This window comes from Columba livia, chromosome 6 (genome assembly GCF_036013475.1).
Source record: "Columba livia isolate bColLiv1 breed racing homer chromosome 6, bColLiv1.pat.W.v2, whole genome shotgun sequence".
NCBI classification, from domain to species: domain Eukaryota; kingdom Metazoa; phylum Chordata; class Aves; order Columbiformes; family Columbidae; genus Columba; species Columba livia.
In genome coordinates this window covers 6513547-6532012 of record NC_088607.1, presented here as the reverse complement: position 1 = coordinate 6532012, position 18466 = coordinate 6513547, and the positions used below count along the sequence as shown (strand labels likewise).

At 46.4% G+C, this 18466-nt stretch overlaps 2 protein-coding genes across 5 annotated transcripts in view; one reads left to right on the top strand and one right to left on the bottom strand.

Annotated features, from left to right (window-relative positions):
- Positions 1 to 364: 364 nt before the first annotated feature.
- On the bottom strand, positions 365 to 6570 carry PRDX3 (peroxiredoxin 3). Its single transcript, XM_065066894.1, has 7 exons — positions 6442 to 6570; positions 6298 to 6364; positions 5978 to 6119; positions 4609 to 4744; positions 2769 to 2872; positions 1643 to 1808; positions 365 to 1155 (listed from the first exon to the last, which is right to left on the bottom strand). The coding sequence occupies exons 1-7, from the start codon at positions 6475 to 6477 to the stop codon at positions 1102 to 1104; spliced, it is 705 nt and encodes a 234-aa protein (XP_064922966.1). The 5' UTR covers positions 6478 to 6570; the 3' UTR covers positions 365 to 1101.
- Positions 6571 to 8293: 1723 nt separating this feature from the next.
- Positions 8294 to 18466, top strand: part of GRK5 (G protein-coupled receptor kinase 5) — a 167405-nt gene continuing 157232 nt past the window's right edge. For 2 of the 4 annotated variants that reach the window (XR_010473409.1, XM_065066879.1), the window contains exon 1: positions 13576 to 13852. Coding sequence is in view for 1 of the 4 variants with exons in the window: in XM_065066879.1 (XP_064922951.1) it covers positions 13801 to 13852 (52 nt within the window). In the remaining 3 variants the exon portion in view is untranslated. Of the gene's footprint in view, positions 8410 to 9056; positions 9113 to 10679; positions 10734 to 13575; positions 13853 to 18466 lie in introns of those variants that run through there. The other 2 variants (XM_065066881.1, XM_065066882.1) reach the window with 2 other exon arrangements.

Genomic DNA, 18466 nt, shown 5'->3' with positions numbered 1-18466 from the left:
TTTGCAAGTACTGAAGCCTGCAGCAGCACATTAGGCTCACTTTTTCATCCTTTCCTTACATTACAGCTGTTGATAGCAGCTACAAAGCCACCTTAGGACAGAACAGCCACTTTGTCAAGGTGGTTCCCTCGTGCTGCTGTTCACCTGAAGCCCTTTCCCCTGCTCAGAAGGGCAGAGATGAAAAATACAAACCCATTCAGTATTGTATGGACACATCCACCCCTTCGGCAGCACCAGCTGTTATCTGCTGGCTGTGAACAAAGCTACAGAAGGTCCTTTCTAAGGCAACGCAACACACCTAACTCCTTCAAAATACAGGAATCTTGGGGGAAAAAGTGAAAGAAAAGCAAAGCAACACACCCACTGCTAGCCAATGTTAAGATTTATTATTTTAACTAGAGACATACTACATTGTTTTCAAGCAGTACAACAGATTCAAGCAAATAAGCAAGGCTTTCAGTGATAGAATTCTCATAAAGCTCCAGTAAGTACAGCTATAGGGGTTCAAGTTTTTGCCATCTCCCAAGCAGAAATTTCTCCATGCTTGTCAATGCTCTGGTGTACCTGTGGCTATACGCAGGATTAAAAGGGCACATATTTACATTCATTGCAAGTTATAGTGCATTTACCCACAAAAAGAGGGATTTTTATTTTTTGTTACATTCATCTTTTTCTGTGCAAAATTAATCAAAGCCAAACCCTGTGTCAAAATTCTATTTTCCGTATTGCCCCCATTGTTACAGAATTTCGCTCTTCATGTGAGGAAAAAAAGAGACACTTTCTGGCCCAAAGCGAGCCAAAGAAAGGAGAAAACCCAGTGAAGACAACTGTATTTTGTGTACCTGTCGTATTGGGGAAGAAGACAAGGGGTCACGGAAATTCATGACATCGAAGTTGCAAAAGGGGCAGGGAGGAAAGCCTTCATTTTTACCCTTCTTTTTAAAACAAGACAAGGGACTCGGTAAATATTTCAGCATTTAATTTCTTCTTAAACATGAGAAAATAAGAACTTTGATTATTTTTTTTTTTTAATAATCACAGCTGCTTTCCTAATATCTTCATTTTATGGTAACTAGGAGTCTTGTCCACATATTTCAGTGTTTATTTATTCACTTTCTCAAAATATTCTTTAGAGCCTTCTGGGCTTGGTTTGATCTGTCAAGAAAAGAAAGCTTAGTTATTATATGCTATAACAAAGGTTACAAAAATGCAGATTTGACACTAGGAAAAAAACATGCATACTTGATAAAAACCAACAGGTTGTTTCTGCATTTGGTTGAAAGACGAAAGCTCCTAAAAGATAAGCTCCTAAAGTATTCAATGCATTTTTCCTGCTACACATCAAGCAGGTCATTATATAAGTAAAGTATCTGAAGACAATTGGTAGAGAGCAGAAGTCAAATTTAGAGTTTTAAATACAATTTGTGTCTTCTAAAAGAAAATTGCTGACTTTCTTCACAGAAATCACACATTTAGTATCATACAAATCGACTGAATTGGTCCAACCGATAAAAGCCTCAGATTTAGACAACAGGCACAGGTTCAGTCAAGCACCTCACGTTGAACTGGTTCTCAGCCCTTCAGACGTGCAAAAATAAGCCAGTGTCTATATTTAGAAGAGTGTTATTTAGCAGACACTCACCGTAGGGGAGTCTGGAGTCCAGTTTGCCGGACAAACCTCTCCGTGCGTCTCCACGAACTGGAATGCTTTCACCAACCGGAGCGTCTCCTCCACACTGCGACCGACGGGGAGGTCATTGATACTCAGGTGCTTGACGATCCCGTTTGGATCGATGATGAAGAGACCTCTGTAATGCAGCAAGAGTTCAGGGAATGCAAATGATGTTCCAAGAGCAAACACAAGAAAGTGGATCATCTGTTTCAGCAAGGTCATTATTCTTAGATGCAGATATCAGAGTTAGGAGTAGCAATGCAGCATTTCATATATTGTTTGTTAGCACAGTGATCAAATCGACACAGATTTATAACAAATGTAGAACTATTTCCACCTATATTTCCAAGTTGATAGCTGACATCCTTCCCATGTCTTTTTGATACGAAAAGCCAAAGGTACCGAGTGAAGAGGTGCTTACGCATTAAGCTACCAAATTAAATCCTGTTGCATATGAACAATATGTCAATTTGTGAAAACCAAAGTCCCAGCCTTACCATACTAATAAACTTAATTTGTCAACAAATGTCAGAAGTTCCTGATCCAAAGAGATCAGGAACCAAAGGTCTCCAGAAGACTCCTACCCAGTCCAATAGATCTCAGGGACTGCTATTTGCTTTTAATAAGTATTCCTACGGTGGAAAAGTGTCATTTTTAAAAAATCCTAGATAATTATGGGATTGACTGTAGTGGCTACCACTTTAGAAACTTCTCACATGGAAGTTAAGGCAGTCTCTTCTCCCTTCAGAAGGAAGGAAAATTAAAGACAGACCCAAATTTTGAAAAATAAATTGTAAAATGCTCTTCTATGCTACTCTTGTCTTCCTTAGTGACACGGAGTTCTCCCAGTCACTTGGATCAGAACAGCTGGCTTTGCTCTGCGTGCATTCTCAGAGAGGCCCAGAACCATTCTCAATGGCCATAACGGCCACACGCCCTTTTCCTAGGGTGGGATCCAGAAGTTCTGCAGAAAAAATGACACCTCACAGTTGTCATTAGATCCCTGTGCAGTTTCCTCTGCAGGGGGAGACAGTATGGCTCACACTGGTTTAGACTGGGTTGTGTCATAACCGAGCTATCAGCAATCATGCCTCACCTCAGCGCTATGCCGGGTCCTTCTAGCAGCACACCGTAATCACGGGAGATTTGTTTTGTGAGGTCTGACAGAATTGGAATATTCATTTTGCCCAAACCGCCGCTCTAGAGAAAAGAATAAGATTCCATTTTGTTACAAAACACATTTTAGGATTATCCTTCATCCTTGGATTCAGTTCTCTTTAAGCTATACTGACAACAAAACACACTCATGACGTTTGCTCCATGAAAGGAACCACTTACGTGTCTGGCGTTGTTTGGTTTGGCTTGTTTTGTTTGTTTCTTTTTTTACAGTAGTCAGGAACATTTGGTTTCTTTGGAACATGAAACCTGCTTTTGCACCGAGCATTTTAGAATTGCTTATTTTGGTGGTGAAAGGCTACCTCTGACAACGGTTATAAATCTTCAGAAAGATTCCCCTTGTACCCTACGCAGGAGCTTTGAATACAAAAATTTCTACTCCCTGTTTAAGTGTTCAAAATGAAAGACGATTAACATGGTAGGGAGGGAAGGGAAAATAAACCTGCATACTATGAACAGACAACACAAGGTTTCTGACAGCCACACTAGGTACATCAAAGTTCTGCTGCTCTATTTAGTCCATATATGAATTTTTTTTCCCCTCCCCAAATCAATTTAACTATTATTTGGAGAGTCAATGAAGATTTATTTCAGTTTTGCAACATATTGGAACTGCAAGAGAGATAAGCTCTCTAGCCTTGAAACAAGCCCAGAGTTTGTTAGGTTTTCTATTCCTGGTATCATCAGTGGTTCATTGTGCAATCTCAGTCACTCAGACCCTGACCTGCAAGTGCTCATCTGCAATGGAGTTCTTGCACGTGGAGCTTTGAGTGCAGATGTCAGAGAAACCAAGGCTTTTGCTTCTCCGGGTGTCAAGGTCCTGTCCGCACAACCCTGGAATTCTTTCTGCCCTTTCCAGGGCGTTTTGCTACATGTGCACAGAGCAGTGCCAAAGCAGCTTCCGCATAAAGCGCGGAAGTCAGCCCATAATCACATTTTAGTGCTCTGAACAAAGCATGCAGAAAATGAAACTCTCTCAATAGGTTCAGCCAAGCTGTATTAAATCTAAGAAACTCTCTTCCCTCCCCTGTGTAACGGCAACAAAGCCACACACCTGGAAGCAGCCCACTCTGTGAGCACCACTGCTCGATGGCACAGGAGCTTCTGCACCTTCCTACCACGCTCCTCATTCTCTGCAACTAACCACAGTATCGAGGTGCTGCCTCTGATCAAAAATGGGCATTTTTATAGACATCTGAACAAAGATCCTCTCCAGTAAAAGGCCACCTTCATCGCTTTCTTTCCCTGAAGAAAGCTGAGGAGCACCGCTTGTATTGCAGAAGAGGAACCATTTCAGCAAGTGAAAGTCAATAACACAAGTGCTCCGATAAACTGGCTGTTCTGCTTCCATTGCAAAGCCACCACCGTTAGATACTGATTAACAGTAAGGACTACACAGCATCTCTTCATTTTCTGTGATGATTCACAGAAACCATCAGTTTAGGACAGTAACACGGATATTGAGTATTTGCCTTTCAAGAAAAATGTATAAGGTTATGATGCAACCTATAGGACTAGCACGAGTGCAAATCAAAGATGAAAAAAGCCCCGAATCTTTAAGGAAAAGATAAAGAAAACAAAGACCGAGGTCAGAATTATGTCATCCAATGTAGAAGTTAATCCCATAGCATATCACGACAGGCAGTCTACTTCTTGAAATCAGTGTTCACACAATTGTTTATGCAGTTTTTCTGCTCAGGAGCTCCTGTGAAAAGAAAACAACCAACAGAGAAAGCCCCAAACAACCGCTCAATTCATACCTTTCGTGGTGTATTTATCCAGGCCAGATGACAAAAATGAGAATCCACAGAAACTGCCAGAACTTCACAGTTCACATCACGAAATTCCTTTGCTTTGTTGCTGAAAGCCACAATTTCTGTTGGGCAGACAAAGGTGCTGGGTGGGAAGAGAGAACAGGCTGCAATGATTCTGCAATCTTTTCAGAGAGTTGTTTAGAAAATACTCTTATGCCTGTTTCTGGGCACTAAAGCAGTAGCACCATTTCTTTAACCTGATAATTTTAACCATGTTTCCTGCTCAAGATTAGTTTCAGCCAGTTCAAAGCAATGGCTGTAGCCACCTTGCTGGCACACGAGTTTTCAACTCCCAGTTCTAAACAGATTTTTTTTGCAGACATGGAGAAACTGTCCCTGCTAGACACTCTCTAGACAGAGAGTTTTTGGAATCTATAACAGAAGGAACCACAGGTTAAATTCTCCTCCACGTGCCCACATACACTAAACTTCATCAGAACTGCCCAGGATGCTCCTGATGATTGAAGCCTCCTGGGCAGGCCCAGCCTATCCACAGTTCGCTCTGGAGCTGTCTTGCTGCAGTTCTGCTGCTTAAAAGCAAAGAGTCTCCAAGGTGAACCCCAACTGCAAGGCAATGCCTGCGCCCCGGGGTCTGACTGTGAGAAGAACCACCCTTGCAAGGCCACCTCTGCCTCCTGAAGCAGTCCTGGCAGCTGCAAGATGCTCTCCAGACCCATTGCTTTAGCATAAAATGGCCATTTCCCCCCAAGTCCTGTCACTACATTGAAACACTAGAGAGAGTGCAGAGGAGGTGACGAAGCTGGTGAGCGGCCTGGAGCACAAGAGTGATGAGGAGCGGCTGAGGGACCTGGGGCTGTTCAGCCTGGAGAACAGGAGCTGAGGGGATAATTTATCACTGTCTGCAACTGCCTGAAAGGAGGTTGGAACACAGAGGGTGTTGGTCTCTTCTCCCAAGTAGCAAGTGACAGGATGAGAGCAAAAGGCCTCAAGTTGTTCCAGCGGAGGTTTAGACTGGGTATTAGGGAAAAATTCTTCCTGGAAAGGGTTGTCAGGCATTGGAACAGGCTGCCCAGGGCAGTGGTGGAGTCGCCATCCCTGGAGGGGTTTAAAAGGCATTTAGATGAGGTTCTCAGGGACATGGTTTAGTGCTAGAGCTTGGTTATGGTTGGACTCGATGATCCTGAGGGTCTCTTCCAACCAAAATGATTCTATAATTCTATAAACATACATCTGCTGGACGGGACCAGCCCAGAGAAGGTAAAACCATCTCCTTTAGGCAGCAAAGATCTGCAGCAGCTCTGATGACCTTCAGCGAGGCAGGAGGCTCGTATGAAAGGGGAAAACCCGCACTCACAAGTCCAGGGGGTAGAAGAAGAGCACCAGGTATTTCCCCTTGAAGTCATCCAGGCTCAGCTCCTTGAACTCTCCGTTAACAACGGCCGTTCCCTTGAAGAACGGGGCGTGTTGCGTGACCGCCGGGGCCAACCGCGAGCAGCCTGCGGGCAGAACACACGAGCTGCGGGCCGGGCCGGGCCGGGCCCCGGGGCCGCCGCCGCCTCCTCCCCGGCGCAGCCGCACGGGCAGCCGGGGCCGAGAGGCCGCAGGGGCCGCTCCCGCCGCCTCCCCCCGTGGGGCTGCATGTGTCTGCGTTCCCGCCGCCCTCCCCGCACTTACCCAGGCTGAGCTGTCGGCGGGCGCAGGGCAGGGGCTGCGCCGTCAGCCTCCTCCCGACAGCGGGCACCTGCGGGGGGACACGGACAGTCAGAGCCGCCATGGCGGGGGCCGCGGCGCGGCCGGGGAAGTCGGGCGCTCACTCACCACGCTCCGCAGGAGCCTTCCCAGCGCGGCAGCCATCTTGACCGGGGCGGGCCTGCGGGGCGGGGGGACGGGCCGGCCCGGGCCCGCCCAGCGGGGAGCGCAGCCGGGCGGGACGTGTCCCAGGGCCGGCCGTGCCCCCCGGCCCTGCCCGCCGGTTGCTGTGTGTGCTGCGGGTTCCCGCTGGCGGGTTAGGCGGTGGGACCCGGTTTTGGTGTGTGGTGACACAGGCTGAAATGGAGCGAACAGGGTGGCTTGTGCTCGGAAACCTTCCAGATACAAATTTTTCTAATGCCCTTGGCTCTGGCGTTATGGAACTCGCTCAGATTATAGTTTTTTTAATAATAATTGAGACTGAGAGAGCTGGGGCTGTTCAGCCTGGAGAAGAGATGCTGAGAGGGATCTCATCAGTGCTTATAAATACCTCAGGGTGGGTGTCAAGAGGATGGACCAGACTCTGTTCAGTGGTGCCCAGGGACAGGATGAGGGGCAACGGGCACAGACTGAAGCACAGGAGGTTCCATCTGAACATGAGGAGAAACTTCTTTCCTGTGAGGTGCCAGAGCCTGGCCCAGGCTGCCCAGAGAGGCTGTGGAGTCTCCTCTGGAGACATTCAAACCCGCCTGGACACGATCCTGTGTGATCTGCTCTGGTGACCCTGCGTGAGCAGGTGGGTTGGACTGGGTGATCTCCAGAGGCCCCTTCAACCCCAACCAGTCTGGGATTCTGTGATTTAACATCATCACCAGTTTCACTCTCTGGTACCTTTCTGTGGAACTCCTGAATTTATTAGTCCAAATGTAGCCAATGAGAGATGGAAATGTGGCTCTGATAATCTCAAAAACTGTAGTGCCCAGCAGAACTGCCAGAATAACATTATGTGTGCACAGAGGTAGTGGATTGCTGGCTGGGCTGTGTGATGATGATGGTGATGGAGATCCCCAAAAGGAGATGATGAAGAAAGAGGAGTCCTGTACAAGGGTGCAAACTGTATAGTCAAGGTGGGACGAGGGGGAAGAAAATGCGGACACTAAAGGATAGAGATACCGCAGTATGGGGTCCAACAGCGGGGTCTGACTGCTTCCTGCACCCGCTGATTTCCTTGACTTCAAACAGACATCACTACTGCTTTTGAAGCTGTTCACTTCAGGCGTAACACCCTCTAACAAGCTCTGCATGTGCACTGGAGCATGTGTGCATAAGCACATGCAAGTGCCGTGCTGGGTCGCTGATCTGGCAGATTTGGAGTTAAGGCACCTTATGTACCCTTTGCTCCTCATAGCGCTTCGTGAAGGGAAACCTGAAGCTGTGTGAGAGAGAAAAGTTCAGTTTTGACTCCTGATGATGAACCAGTGCTGCTTGAAAGTGCTGGCCGGATGGAGACTCTGCTGGGAAGGCCACAGGCTGGGTGAGGAGAGCTGGCTGGCTGAGCTACTCGCCTTATTTGCATGTCTGTTACCTAAAAGTTAGGGGCATTCTTGCTTAAAAAACCCCTCGGAGCCTAAAAGTGGAAGCGAGTAAACTCTTTTTGTGTTAGAGAAGACGTTGGACACAGTGTGGGTGAGCTGTACTGTAGCCTGCAGCCGTGGGAGATGGAGAGGGAAGGTTGTTGAGAGATGTGTCTGCAGTGGAGGTCGGCAGGTCCTGGTGCCGCTGCTGAGGGTGCCAGGCGAGCGGCGAGAGCTGAGCGGAGCCCAGGACACCCGCAGAGCAGTGACTGTCAGTGAAGAGCAGCAAAGGCACGTCAGCCGTTCCCTGGGCCGATTCTGAAGGACAGAGCAGACCAGCAGGTCTACACTTGCACCTGCCAGCCCAGCACATCCCCTCGAACAGAGTCCCCACAGCAGCAAACGTGCCCCAGGTGCCAGCTGGGCCACAGCGGCTCCTTCCCCTCAGCTGTGGGAGCTGCATTGTGGCAGCAAGGAAAGGGCTGTCATTGGGATTTCCTCAGGATGGTTGTCTCACCCACAGGTGATTATTTACAACTTCTAAGTTGATGTATTCTAAACCGACGTCCTTCCCCCCTCCCTGGAAAGTTGTATTTGTTTAAACACTTGGCTTGCAGGTGGGGAAATATTGCTCATGCTTTGTTATGAAGGCGGCTTAATTCAGCTTCTCGGACTTCTGGCAAGAGCTTGAACTACTGCCATTTGACAGGGGCTTTGTTTTCCATTTTGCTTTTTACTGAACATCCCTACAATTTGAAGATGGATAATGTACCTGCCAGAATACACCTGGCAAAGGAGTTGTTCCTTTTTTGCTCAGCTCTGGCTCTCGCACAGGCTGGAACAGCTGCTAAACTAGGTTCTTCTTGCCATCCAAAGTTCAAAACAGATCTACTAAGTGGTAGCATATACACATCTTTCTCCTAGTCTTGTTGGTTGTCTACTTTGCTGTCTCCCACGGGCCTTTAGAGTCTTTAAGCCTGATTCATATTGGGAAATCTGAAGTTGGTGAAGGACTCTCCAGGGACTTCACCAGGATTTAGGGAGACATTTGTGTTGTTACAAGGTGCAGTGGATAAGGTACTTGAGCGGATGATGGGAGATGCAAATTGGTTTTTTGTTTAGGATACTTACCTGCCTGTTCTCACTTCGTGCCTCTTTTTTTCCTATTAGGAATAATTAAATATGCCTTTCTGGTGAAAAACTTCGAGCTCTGTTGATACAAACTGGTAGGTAACGCTTGTGTGTTGTTATCATTGTTTTGTGAGAGTTAGTTTTCAAAGAGCTCTTTGAAAAATTAGCATTAGCACAACAAAGTATTAGCGAAAAAGTAGCTGCTTCTCCCTAAACTTGATGAAAGGGGAAAGCAAATCCCAAATCAGATCTCTGGCTGCTGTGGGTCGTCAAATGGCAGACTCTGTGCACAATGTGGTATGCGTACATCTGGTTGTTTAAAAAACAAAATCTGCTTATCTTCTAGAAGGTTATTTTATTCCATGTGCTCAAATGCTGTAACAATAATTTGTCCTCTACCTTGAGGAAATAGATAACTGAAGAAAAGGTTTAGAAATGGAAAGAAACAACAGAAGCATAACCATTTTTATCTAAACCAAAGCAAATAGCTCCGTTTAGACAACACGGTGCATCACCCCACGGCTGTTGGTAGATGGCAGCCTCTGTCCTTATGCAGGGCGCTCTGTAAAAGGTTACAGCTGCCTGCAAAAGCTTTTCAGAGGCCTGTGTGCTCCCACCTGCTGATCCTGAACCTCAGCAGGAGGCAAAAGAATGTGCCGGTTTTGTAGGAATAAGTTTCAGAAGCCATTCTGAACGCAATCCAGCTTAAAGCTATAATGAACAGGTTTTACTGCATTAATTGCATATTGTAACATGGATCAAGGAGATAGCCGCCGTTAAGGTGTGTTTCCAATTGATAAGTATAGGCAAAAGAAAAGCGCCTTTTTGACATCTGATTCACTGGGGGGTCTTATCATGACGTTTCAAGCAGGTTGTGCAGAGGCCAAGTGGTTTTTCTGTGGTGGCAGCATCAAACTGGGTGTGTTGCTGCTGTGCTTCTGGCTGGAGCTGCCTGCGCCCACCCTGCCGATGACTCATCCCTGCGAGCGGCTCAGAATATCACACTCTGCCCTGCTGCTTTCCTATTCTTATTGCGCTGATGTGTTTGGGTCTCGCACGGCGTTGGCGTTTCATTTACAAACCGCCCTTTCCCCACCAAGGAAAGATGGCTGCCAGCCCTGCTTTGTCCTGGTGTTCAGCACTCTAAAAGGTGTCTTTTTTTTCTAGATCTTTCCTGAATGCCTTTGGATGAAGATGTTTTGCTTGAAAGCAAAACAACCAAACACATCAAGCACCTTAGAAAGCACATTTTTCAGAGTTTAACTGGTTGGGGGTTTTTTATGTAACCTCTCATTTTTTGTTTATTTCCTTCCAAAATTGGCTATTTCTGCATATGATTCAGACTAAATTTTCCCTTTTCTCCCAGCAAGCACTGGATCAGAATCTTTAGGACAGCAAAAAAGACCTATGTTCTTTCCCTGCCACCCTGTCTTTGCTTGAGTATTTCAGCACCAGAGTTTACAAGAGTGAATAGAATAAGTAGGGAAACAGACTTACAGGTCTCCTCTTTCTCCCTTACTCACAGAAAACCTGACTGCTCCATTTAATCAGGGGTGGATATACCTTGAAATCAAAAGGACTTTGTCATCACAAGAGAAAAATGGGTATAAAAAAATCTACCTGTTCCTAATATATTTATTTTTTGTTGTTTTTGTGAACCAGGTCTTCCAGGTGACACAAACCTGAAGATCCTGACAGCTGGGAAGAAGTCATGAGGTAAGACTCCAGACGCTGCAGTGGGTTTTGCAAAGACCAGCTGATGGGCTTTAGGACAAGTCAGTCTGTGCAGTGGCACTTGCTCTGGCAGTCCCTGGGGAGCCATGTCCATGGAAGGGACCATCCATCTGAGGCCTGTGCTGAAGCAGACCCTTGTCACGTGACAGTGGTATATTCAGGCTTAAAAGACTGTAGTAGAAAAGAGAGATGCAGTGAGGACTAATTATCTTGGTTTTGTTTTTCAAAATAGACATTGTGCTAGTGAACACACCTCCTAGGGCACCACACTGACTCAGATTTATTGGAAACAAGTTTGATTTTGTTAAATGATGTAAGAATCGTTAAGAAAACGCACTCCGTTATTACTGGTAAACATGAAGAATGTTGCAGAATCTCAGCGGTCTGATGGCAGAGCTCAGCTTTCCAGTCCCTGCACTCAGCCGTGTTTACATTATGCGACTGCTCCTTGTCCCCTTCAATGCAAAGTCAAACAGCTTAGTTGAAATAACCACTCTGGCAGCAGCACAACGCTCTGTTTGATTGCTGTTTCCGAAGGGACTGTGTAACTCTGCCTTTGGCTGCCGAGAACGTGAAGTGCTTCAGAGATGCACCGTTCACGAACACTAGGTAGCTCCATGGGATTTACAAACACCATATAGATCTGTTCTGTTTCGATAAATCTGCTTACCCTTTCAAGAACTACATAAGCATTCACAGAGTATACAGAACAACATCAGCCTGCTGGAGTCATGCTTCTGTCCCAGGGGGACACTGCAGATGACCGTCTGTGCCTATGACTCGCGTATGTAGATGTACATATACATATAAATATTCAATAAAAGAGGAGCAGTAGAGCCATCTGGTGCACGTGGTGATTTCCAAGTGCATCTCAAGATCTTAAAGATCTTTATTCAGGCACCTGTATAAAAGTTACACACCAAACACGGTCAATACTCAGTGTGGAGTGTCCCAGGAAAGTAAATCCCTCCCCACTGGACAGCTTGGTATGGGATGCAGCAAACCTACTGACACCCACTGGTGCCAGCAGACGTTGAGCTTGCAGCTACACAAAACGGGGACTAAGGCACCCATGTTCCTATTTCCGTTGGAGAGAAGCGTTGCTTGTAGCATTAAAAACATATGTAAAAGGTGTAACTCTGTCTTCCAACATCATCCCTGTATGTTGTGGTGCTGGTGTTGCCCTTGTGATGACCATTAGTGGGAGGCTGGACAGGGACGTGAAATGCACTTATAACCTGAGCATAATTTGCTCTGTTCAGAAGTGAGTCCTTGCACTGAAGTGGTCAAACAACAAGTAGGGCAGACACTCCTGAGAAGCCTCATCTCTGTGCTAAGGCTCTGGTTTCCAGGAAGCAATTTTTCCCTTAAGAATTATTTAATCAGAGAAAAATCTTCCGGTACTTACAGACACAACTGCTGCTATATGGAACTTGCCATTACAAAGAAAGTAACAGCAACATGGCACGTCTTCTGGACGCTGAACATTTTCTCAGGCAATAGGAAAAAGGACATGGAAGATTGTACATAGCAGTGCCACCTGCTATGCACAATAATGTTCAAAATTAGTGGTTTAAAAGGCATTTAAATGAGGTTCTTAGTGACATGGTTTAGTGCTAGAGTTAGGTTATGGTTGGACTTGATGATCCTGAGGGTCTCTTCCAATTGAAATGATTCTATGAAAATTCTAACCTTTGACACTTAATTTGGTATAAAAGGCCTTTATTATAGGTATTTTATCCTAATGCCCAAGGTATTATTAATTAAATGCGTTTCTCATTTATTTCTTATGTTCAGAAAAAGTGTTCTAAGCAGTCTGCAAGTCCTGGTATTGCAAGTAATTTCTGCCTGGCTGTAGAACTAAATATGATCGGTACAATTAAAAGAAGAAGGAAAAAGTAGTGTCTATACTCCACTGACAAGAAGGTGCATGCTAATTTGATTTGCTTCACCTGGATTTAATCAATGCAAACACAGATGGGGGAAGAGTGTTAGTGAGAGTAACGGCTCGGTTTTATTCCTCTTTCTTTGCTTGACCTCCTGAATCTATCTCCTCTGTTGCTAGGAAAATCAGAATCATGCTGACATGAGCATCTGTCCTATACAGACAGAAGAGAATTTATGTTGTACCATAGCCCTTAAAATTCACAAATTTTCCACAAGTGGCTGCTGTCTCATACAACAGTGTAAAAACAACAACAACAAAAAAAGTGTGACAGAGAAGACGGGATTCCCTAGGGTGCTTCTTTGGGGGACTTCTAAGATCTCCACAAAGTCGAGAAGCCCGTAACTCGACCCCGGGGTGTGCATCGCATAGCAGAGGATGGAGCAGTCGGTTGTCGGGGCCTCTTTCGCTCGGGTGTGAGCACCTGGGAGGCGTGGGCGAGCACCGAGACCCTCCGTGCCCTGGGCAGGGGAGTTCTGGGGAGCCCCGGGCAGGGGAGTTCTGGGGAGCCCCGGGCAGGGGAGCCCCTGCCCTGGCTGGGGCCGCCGACGCGGGGTGGCGCCCGGCACCAGGGCTGCGCCGCCGCTGGGAACCCCGCGCCCCGCTCCGCGCATCGCCCCGCGGCCTCCCCCGCGCTCCCCGCCCCGCCGCCCGGGACGCTCCGTCCGGCCCGTGTCCGCGGGCTTCCTCCGCAGGGACACTGCGTGGCCGCGGGGTCAGCGCCAGGTGCGGCGGGACCGCCCCAGAACTACACGTCCCGGCGTGCCCGGCCCCGCGGAGCCGGCGGCGGGGATGGCGCCTGCGCGGGGCTGCGGGGCCGCTCCGCGGTGCCACACCCCCGGGGGAGGGAGACAGGAGCGCCCGAGCCCTCAAACCAGCGGGGAGCCCGCGGGGCGGAGGATGGAGTAGCGGGGCGAGGCGCCGCGGGAGCAGATAGCGCGGGGAGCGCCGCCTCCGCCCGGGGGAGAAGGGAGGAAGGCGGAGATCATGCACGGGGGGACACCGCGCTAGGGGCAGGAGGCGGGTGGTCGCCCGGAGGCTCCGCACCTCGGGAGTGACGTCCTGCTGCAGTGCCGCTGCTGCCGACGCTGCCCGAGCTCGTCAATGGAGCTGGAAAACATCGTTGCCAACACCGTCTTGTTGAAAGCCAGGGAAGGTGAGAGAGCGGCGGGAGGGGAGGGGAGGAGAGCGGGGGGCTGGAGCATCCTTGTCGCAGTCGCCCCTCCGCGGAGCGATGCCCAGCGGGGCTGCGCGCCGGTCCCGCCGGCGGCGGCTTTTGGGGTGCCATGTGGCCGACCTGGCATTGGAAACGGCTTGAGATAGAGCCCTGGTTATAGGGAAAATATCGCTTTTTCCCTGTGCGCGGAGGTTTGGGAAAGGAAGTGAATGAGATTGCAGAGATTACGATATTCACCCATTTCTTCCTTCCCTCTTCCCGTCTCCCCCCGCCCCCCCCCCTCAAACCTGGTCCCACAGATTGTGCTATTTCAGCGTCTATTGTTAAAGGTCAGCTGCAGATGCATTCATTCAAAAGGGCTTAGCAAATCTGCAAATAGCTTTCCGCGCCGTGTGGTGAGAGCGGCAGGGTCGTATCGCTTCAGCGTACAGTCATTGCCTTATTCGGCGTTATTAGGTGATATCATGTTGCTGCAAACATGCCCATTGTTGAGAGGATGTTTGTCCCCAGCCGGAGCCGGGCAGAGGGGCCGGGGGCTCAGCCCGGGGATGCCCTGGCGAGCCCCGCTCGGGCGGCCGTGCAGCTGGATGCTCTGGGAGATGCCGGTGGCGCCCGCACGAAGCAGCCGCCGCTCGGTGCGCCTTAAAAGCCCGCTCTGGACCATCTTCTCTCCCGCCCCCAAGGACCCGCAAAGCCGAACCCCGGCACCGCCAGCAGATCGGGCCCCCAGAGCTTTTTTTCCCCCTCCATTCGGTAGCGGACGTGGTTCCCTCTCTGTGCCCGAGGGAGGAGAGCGTTCCGCGGGCGCGGAGCTTGCCCTGGCTCCCCGCGGAGGTCCCGGAGCATCCCCCGGCTGGAGGACGAGCAACACGTCTCCCGGTTTGCAGCATCCCTGTCAAGACGTGATCTTTTTCTGCTGGTTGCAACCCGGTTTTATATATGTATTTATTTACTCGCTTCCTGCTTAAAAGAAGAACATTTTCCAAGCCTTTATTCGAACTTGTGTTCCGTGAAAATACTTGCTAGACGTTTTTAGGTGCAGTACAACCTGCAGCCTTTTTTCTTCTGTTCTCTGAAGTGCTGGAGCTGCCAGCTGGCGAGGCCGGGTCTGCTCGGGTGGACTTCAGCTTTGGTCACTCTGAAGCTACATGACTACGAGTAAAGCAATATTAGTTTTGCAAAAGAAGTCATTCAAATAGTCCTCCCCTGGAATGACCTTTTTGCTGGGAAAATAGTTCAGATAGTAAAATGATGTTTATATAACTCATGGGCTATTGAACTTGTGAGGCTGAGCTAAAGAGTAAAGTCCTGAGATCCTCCCAAAAAAGCTCTATAAATAATAAGGGCAAAGGTGTTATTCCATTCAGCAGATCAGTGGATTATAGATTTCTTACTTCTGATGGGGAATTTTTCTTTTCTGTTGTCATTTTTAACATTGTTTAGGATGCAACCAGCAACACAGTACTGGTTTAAGATTGCAGTAGACTTGAGGAGTACTTTAAAGGGCTGGTATTAATTACAGTTATTGTGTGATGTTTTCAGAGAGCCAATATTTTGCAAGTAATTTTAGATGTGGCACTCAGTTTTACAGTCTTTTTCTACCATCTTCAGTAAGATAGTAACAGTACTGTTCTTTTATTGTGTCAAAGTTGTGTTAAAGAAGCTGTTAGCTATAATCCAAATGGCAGAACTTAATGAAGATTTACTCCAAACTATATTCCAACTTTTCTTTTAACCATATATGAAGCTCCAACAACTTTTTTTTTTTTGAGGCCTGATGTTTTTTATTCTTAAAGCTTTTTTTGGAGGGGATGTAAAATATCTTGACATTAAGAATAAAGGGCAAGTTATGTACCTGACATCATAGCCACAAGTGTTACATCTGTATTGTGCACCCTTCAGTGCTTTCAGTTACCATCGCAAGCTGCTGTGAGAAGTGTTTTTAAGATTTGCAGGGAGTAATGCAGGTGAATGTCATTGCAGGTGAAGAGGACAAACAGTGTATGGAAGACCAAGAGTAAAAACAAATTAATATATTGAGGATTATGGTATCTAACAATAAGTTTGTTCCAGGTCCTGAAGGCCCCATGAATAGATTTAGTTGGGTGAACGTGTAGGCAAAGCCAAGTACGTGCATGTGTGTTTCCACTTGTTAAGTCAAAAGTAAAGCTACTTTAGCTCAGTTACATGGTGGTTGGTGCTTGCAATGTGGTACTTAATGGCAGAAGAAAGCAAACGATGGGATCCACTTTGTAGACATTAGTAAAACCAGAGGATGCAAACCCAGTATCAGCCGCAAAAGGGAAATTTCAGATGTGTTTCAAAGGGAGGTTTAGGCAGACCTGCAACTTTAAGTCCAAGGGTGAGGACTTTTGTCAGGGACTCTGAAGTAGGGCTGAGTGACCACCACAAACATTTTCTAGCAAATATTGGTTTAAATTTTGCAACTCATTTGCGTTGGCCTTGCTAGTGGTTTTTCTGTGGTCCCTTGTGTGAGTTCGTTTGTGACTAAGTTGTACTAAAGCAACCCCCGGTGCAAAGTGAATTTTTTAGTGGAAATACCAGGAAACAAGTTTTATAACTGTTATACAAATACTTGCACTTGAATAGTGATGATCACAATGAGAAGCACACCCTGATGCCACGTGATTAATGAGTAATCTCATTAGAGCAACAAAAAGAGTAAAGGCAGTTCACATACATAAATATATTTCACTGAATGATTTTGAATGGAGAAGAAATTTCAGGAAGTCTTTTTTTCCAGACTATGAAGCTTTTGATACAAAATTACACGTAAGTTACTTGTTACACTCAGAAATCTACCAGTGCAAACATGTAAAAAATGGAGTTTTATTGCATTTGAAAGTTTGTTTGTAATGTATTAGGAACAAATTTATGCTGTTTCTTCAATTATCATTTCTCATTTCTCACATGCAAAATCCCATTTCACAAATCACTAGTCCCTTTTAGGACTGAATAGAAAATACATCTGGTTTCATTATAGAAACCAAATTAGGTATTTGAGACCATCTTGTATTGCCTGGGGAAAAGAATAAGCAGAGCAGGGAAGACAAGAAAGATAAGAATCATAAAGAGAAAAGCCAAATAATAACAGTTGCAATCATTTCAGGTTGAGTAAAAGTCCCAGATTACGAGGTGGTGAAACATTTATCTGGATCTCTTCATTATTCTTCTTGTTTTCTGGGTCTCAGCAGTCATGTCTGAACCCCAGAACCATCAGGGATGGAGATCCACCAGCAGCGAATCTGGCTGGTGAGGGAATCCTGGTTCATTTTCCCAGTTTCAGGTTGTTTGGCAGAACCAAAGGGTCCAGGAGAGACCAAGGACTGAGTCTCCCAGCATTTCAGAGGAACTTTTAACAGCCCCAACCCAGCGAGGCTCTAAAACATCCACAGAGTCATGAATCTACCCCTGCCCGGCAGAAGCAGCAGCCTGATAAAAGCCAAGTTTTGAGAGAGGCTGATGATTAAACATCATGTTTATTTTTCATACTAACATCATGGTCAGATAGGCATGGCCGGGATACGGTGGATACCTGGATACTCTTCACCATGATCCCTTCCCAGCCATAACATCAGCCTTCCCTCGTGTTACCTGCAGCTTCTGCTCAGGAGCTTCCTGAAACACACTAAAAACCTAAATACAATTTGACTCTGAAATTGCAAAATCCTTTACAAATTTGTACAGGCAGACAGACAATTCCCACCAGTTTAAAGTTTTAGCAATAACTAAATTAATCATCGCAGTTACTAGTTTTAAAGCAGCCAGTTTGGAAGATAAACTATTGTTATTCTCAGATCTGGAGTTTCTAAAGTGCGAAGTTTACCATGTAAACCTGGTAAAATGGAAAAGAAACCCTTCAACCGCTAAAACAAAATATAAATGCTTTTTTTTTTTTTTTTTCCTTTTTAGGTAGACTCTCATTCTAAAATAAACTTATTTATGGGCTGCAAGCACAGCCTTTGATCAGCCCAGCCAAAAAGGATGAGCTTCTTTTATATATCTCAGAGTTTTCTCAGTGCACACTGATGCTATATAACATGCAAAATGTGCCCGTTCACAAATTGTTGTATTTTTAGCTTGCTTTTGCAGGATGATCACAGGAGAGATTTGTGCATGTCCTTGTTGGCAAAAGACTAGTCATAAATCCTAAAGAAGAAGCGTGATTGCTTTCCAAGAACTTGGCTGCAGAGCAATTGGAAAAAGGGCAGTAGAACAATGAAAAGCATATTTTGAAGGAAAGAAGGTGACTATAGTGACAGCCAAAACCCCATGGAGAATATGATTATTGCAACTGAACTTTAGCAACTTCATTAACTGGTGCTTTTGAATACAGAATCTAAGGTCTTGTCCTCTATCCCATGATATAAAAACAAAGTACTTTGTGAGGAAAATGTTGTCTTTATAAGCAGAGAAAGCTTGCATGCAGTGACTCAGTCTAGTTTTCTTTTTGAAGAGGAGCTCTCACCACTGCAACAGCTTGAAAAAATATTCCAAGAATGGAATCAGCCTTTAGTTCAGATGCAACAGAGTGCTTTTGAGCAGTACTTTAAGAAAATAAAATCCCTTTTC

Bases quoted from the DNA above. Each gene is read 5' to 3' on its own strand.
- PRDX3 (XM_065066894.1), bottom strand. From the start codon at position 6,477: ATGGCTGCCGCGCTGGGAAGGCTCCTGCGGAGCGTG. The intron at 6,120-6,297 runs GTAAGTGCGGGG...TTCTGCCCGCAG, and splicing joins CCGCCGACAGCTCAGCCTGG to GCTGCTCGCGGTTGGCCCCG. The intron at 1,809-2,768 runs GTGAGGCATGAT...GCTGCATTACAG, and splicing joins GGACCCGGCATAGCGCTGAG to AGGTCTCTTCATCATCGATC.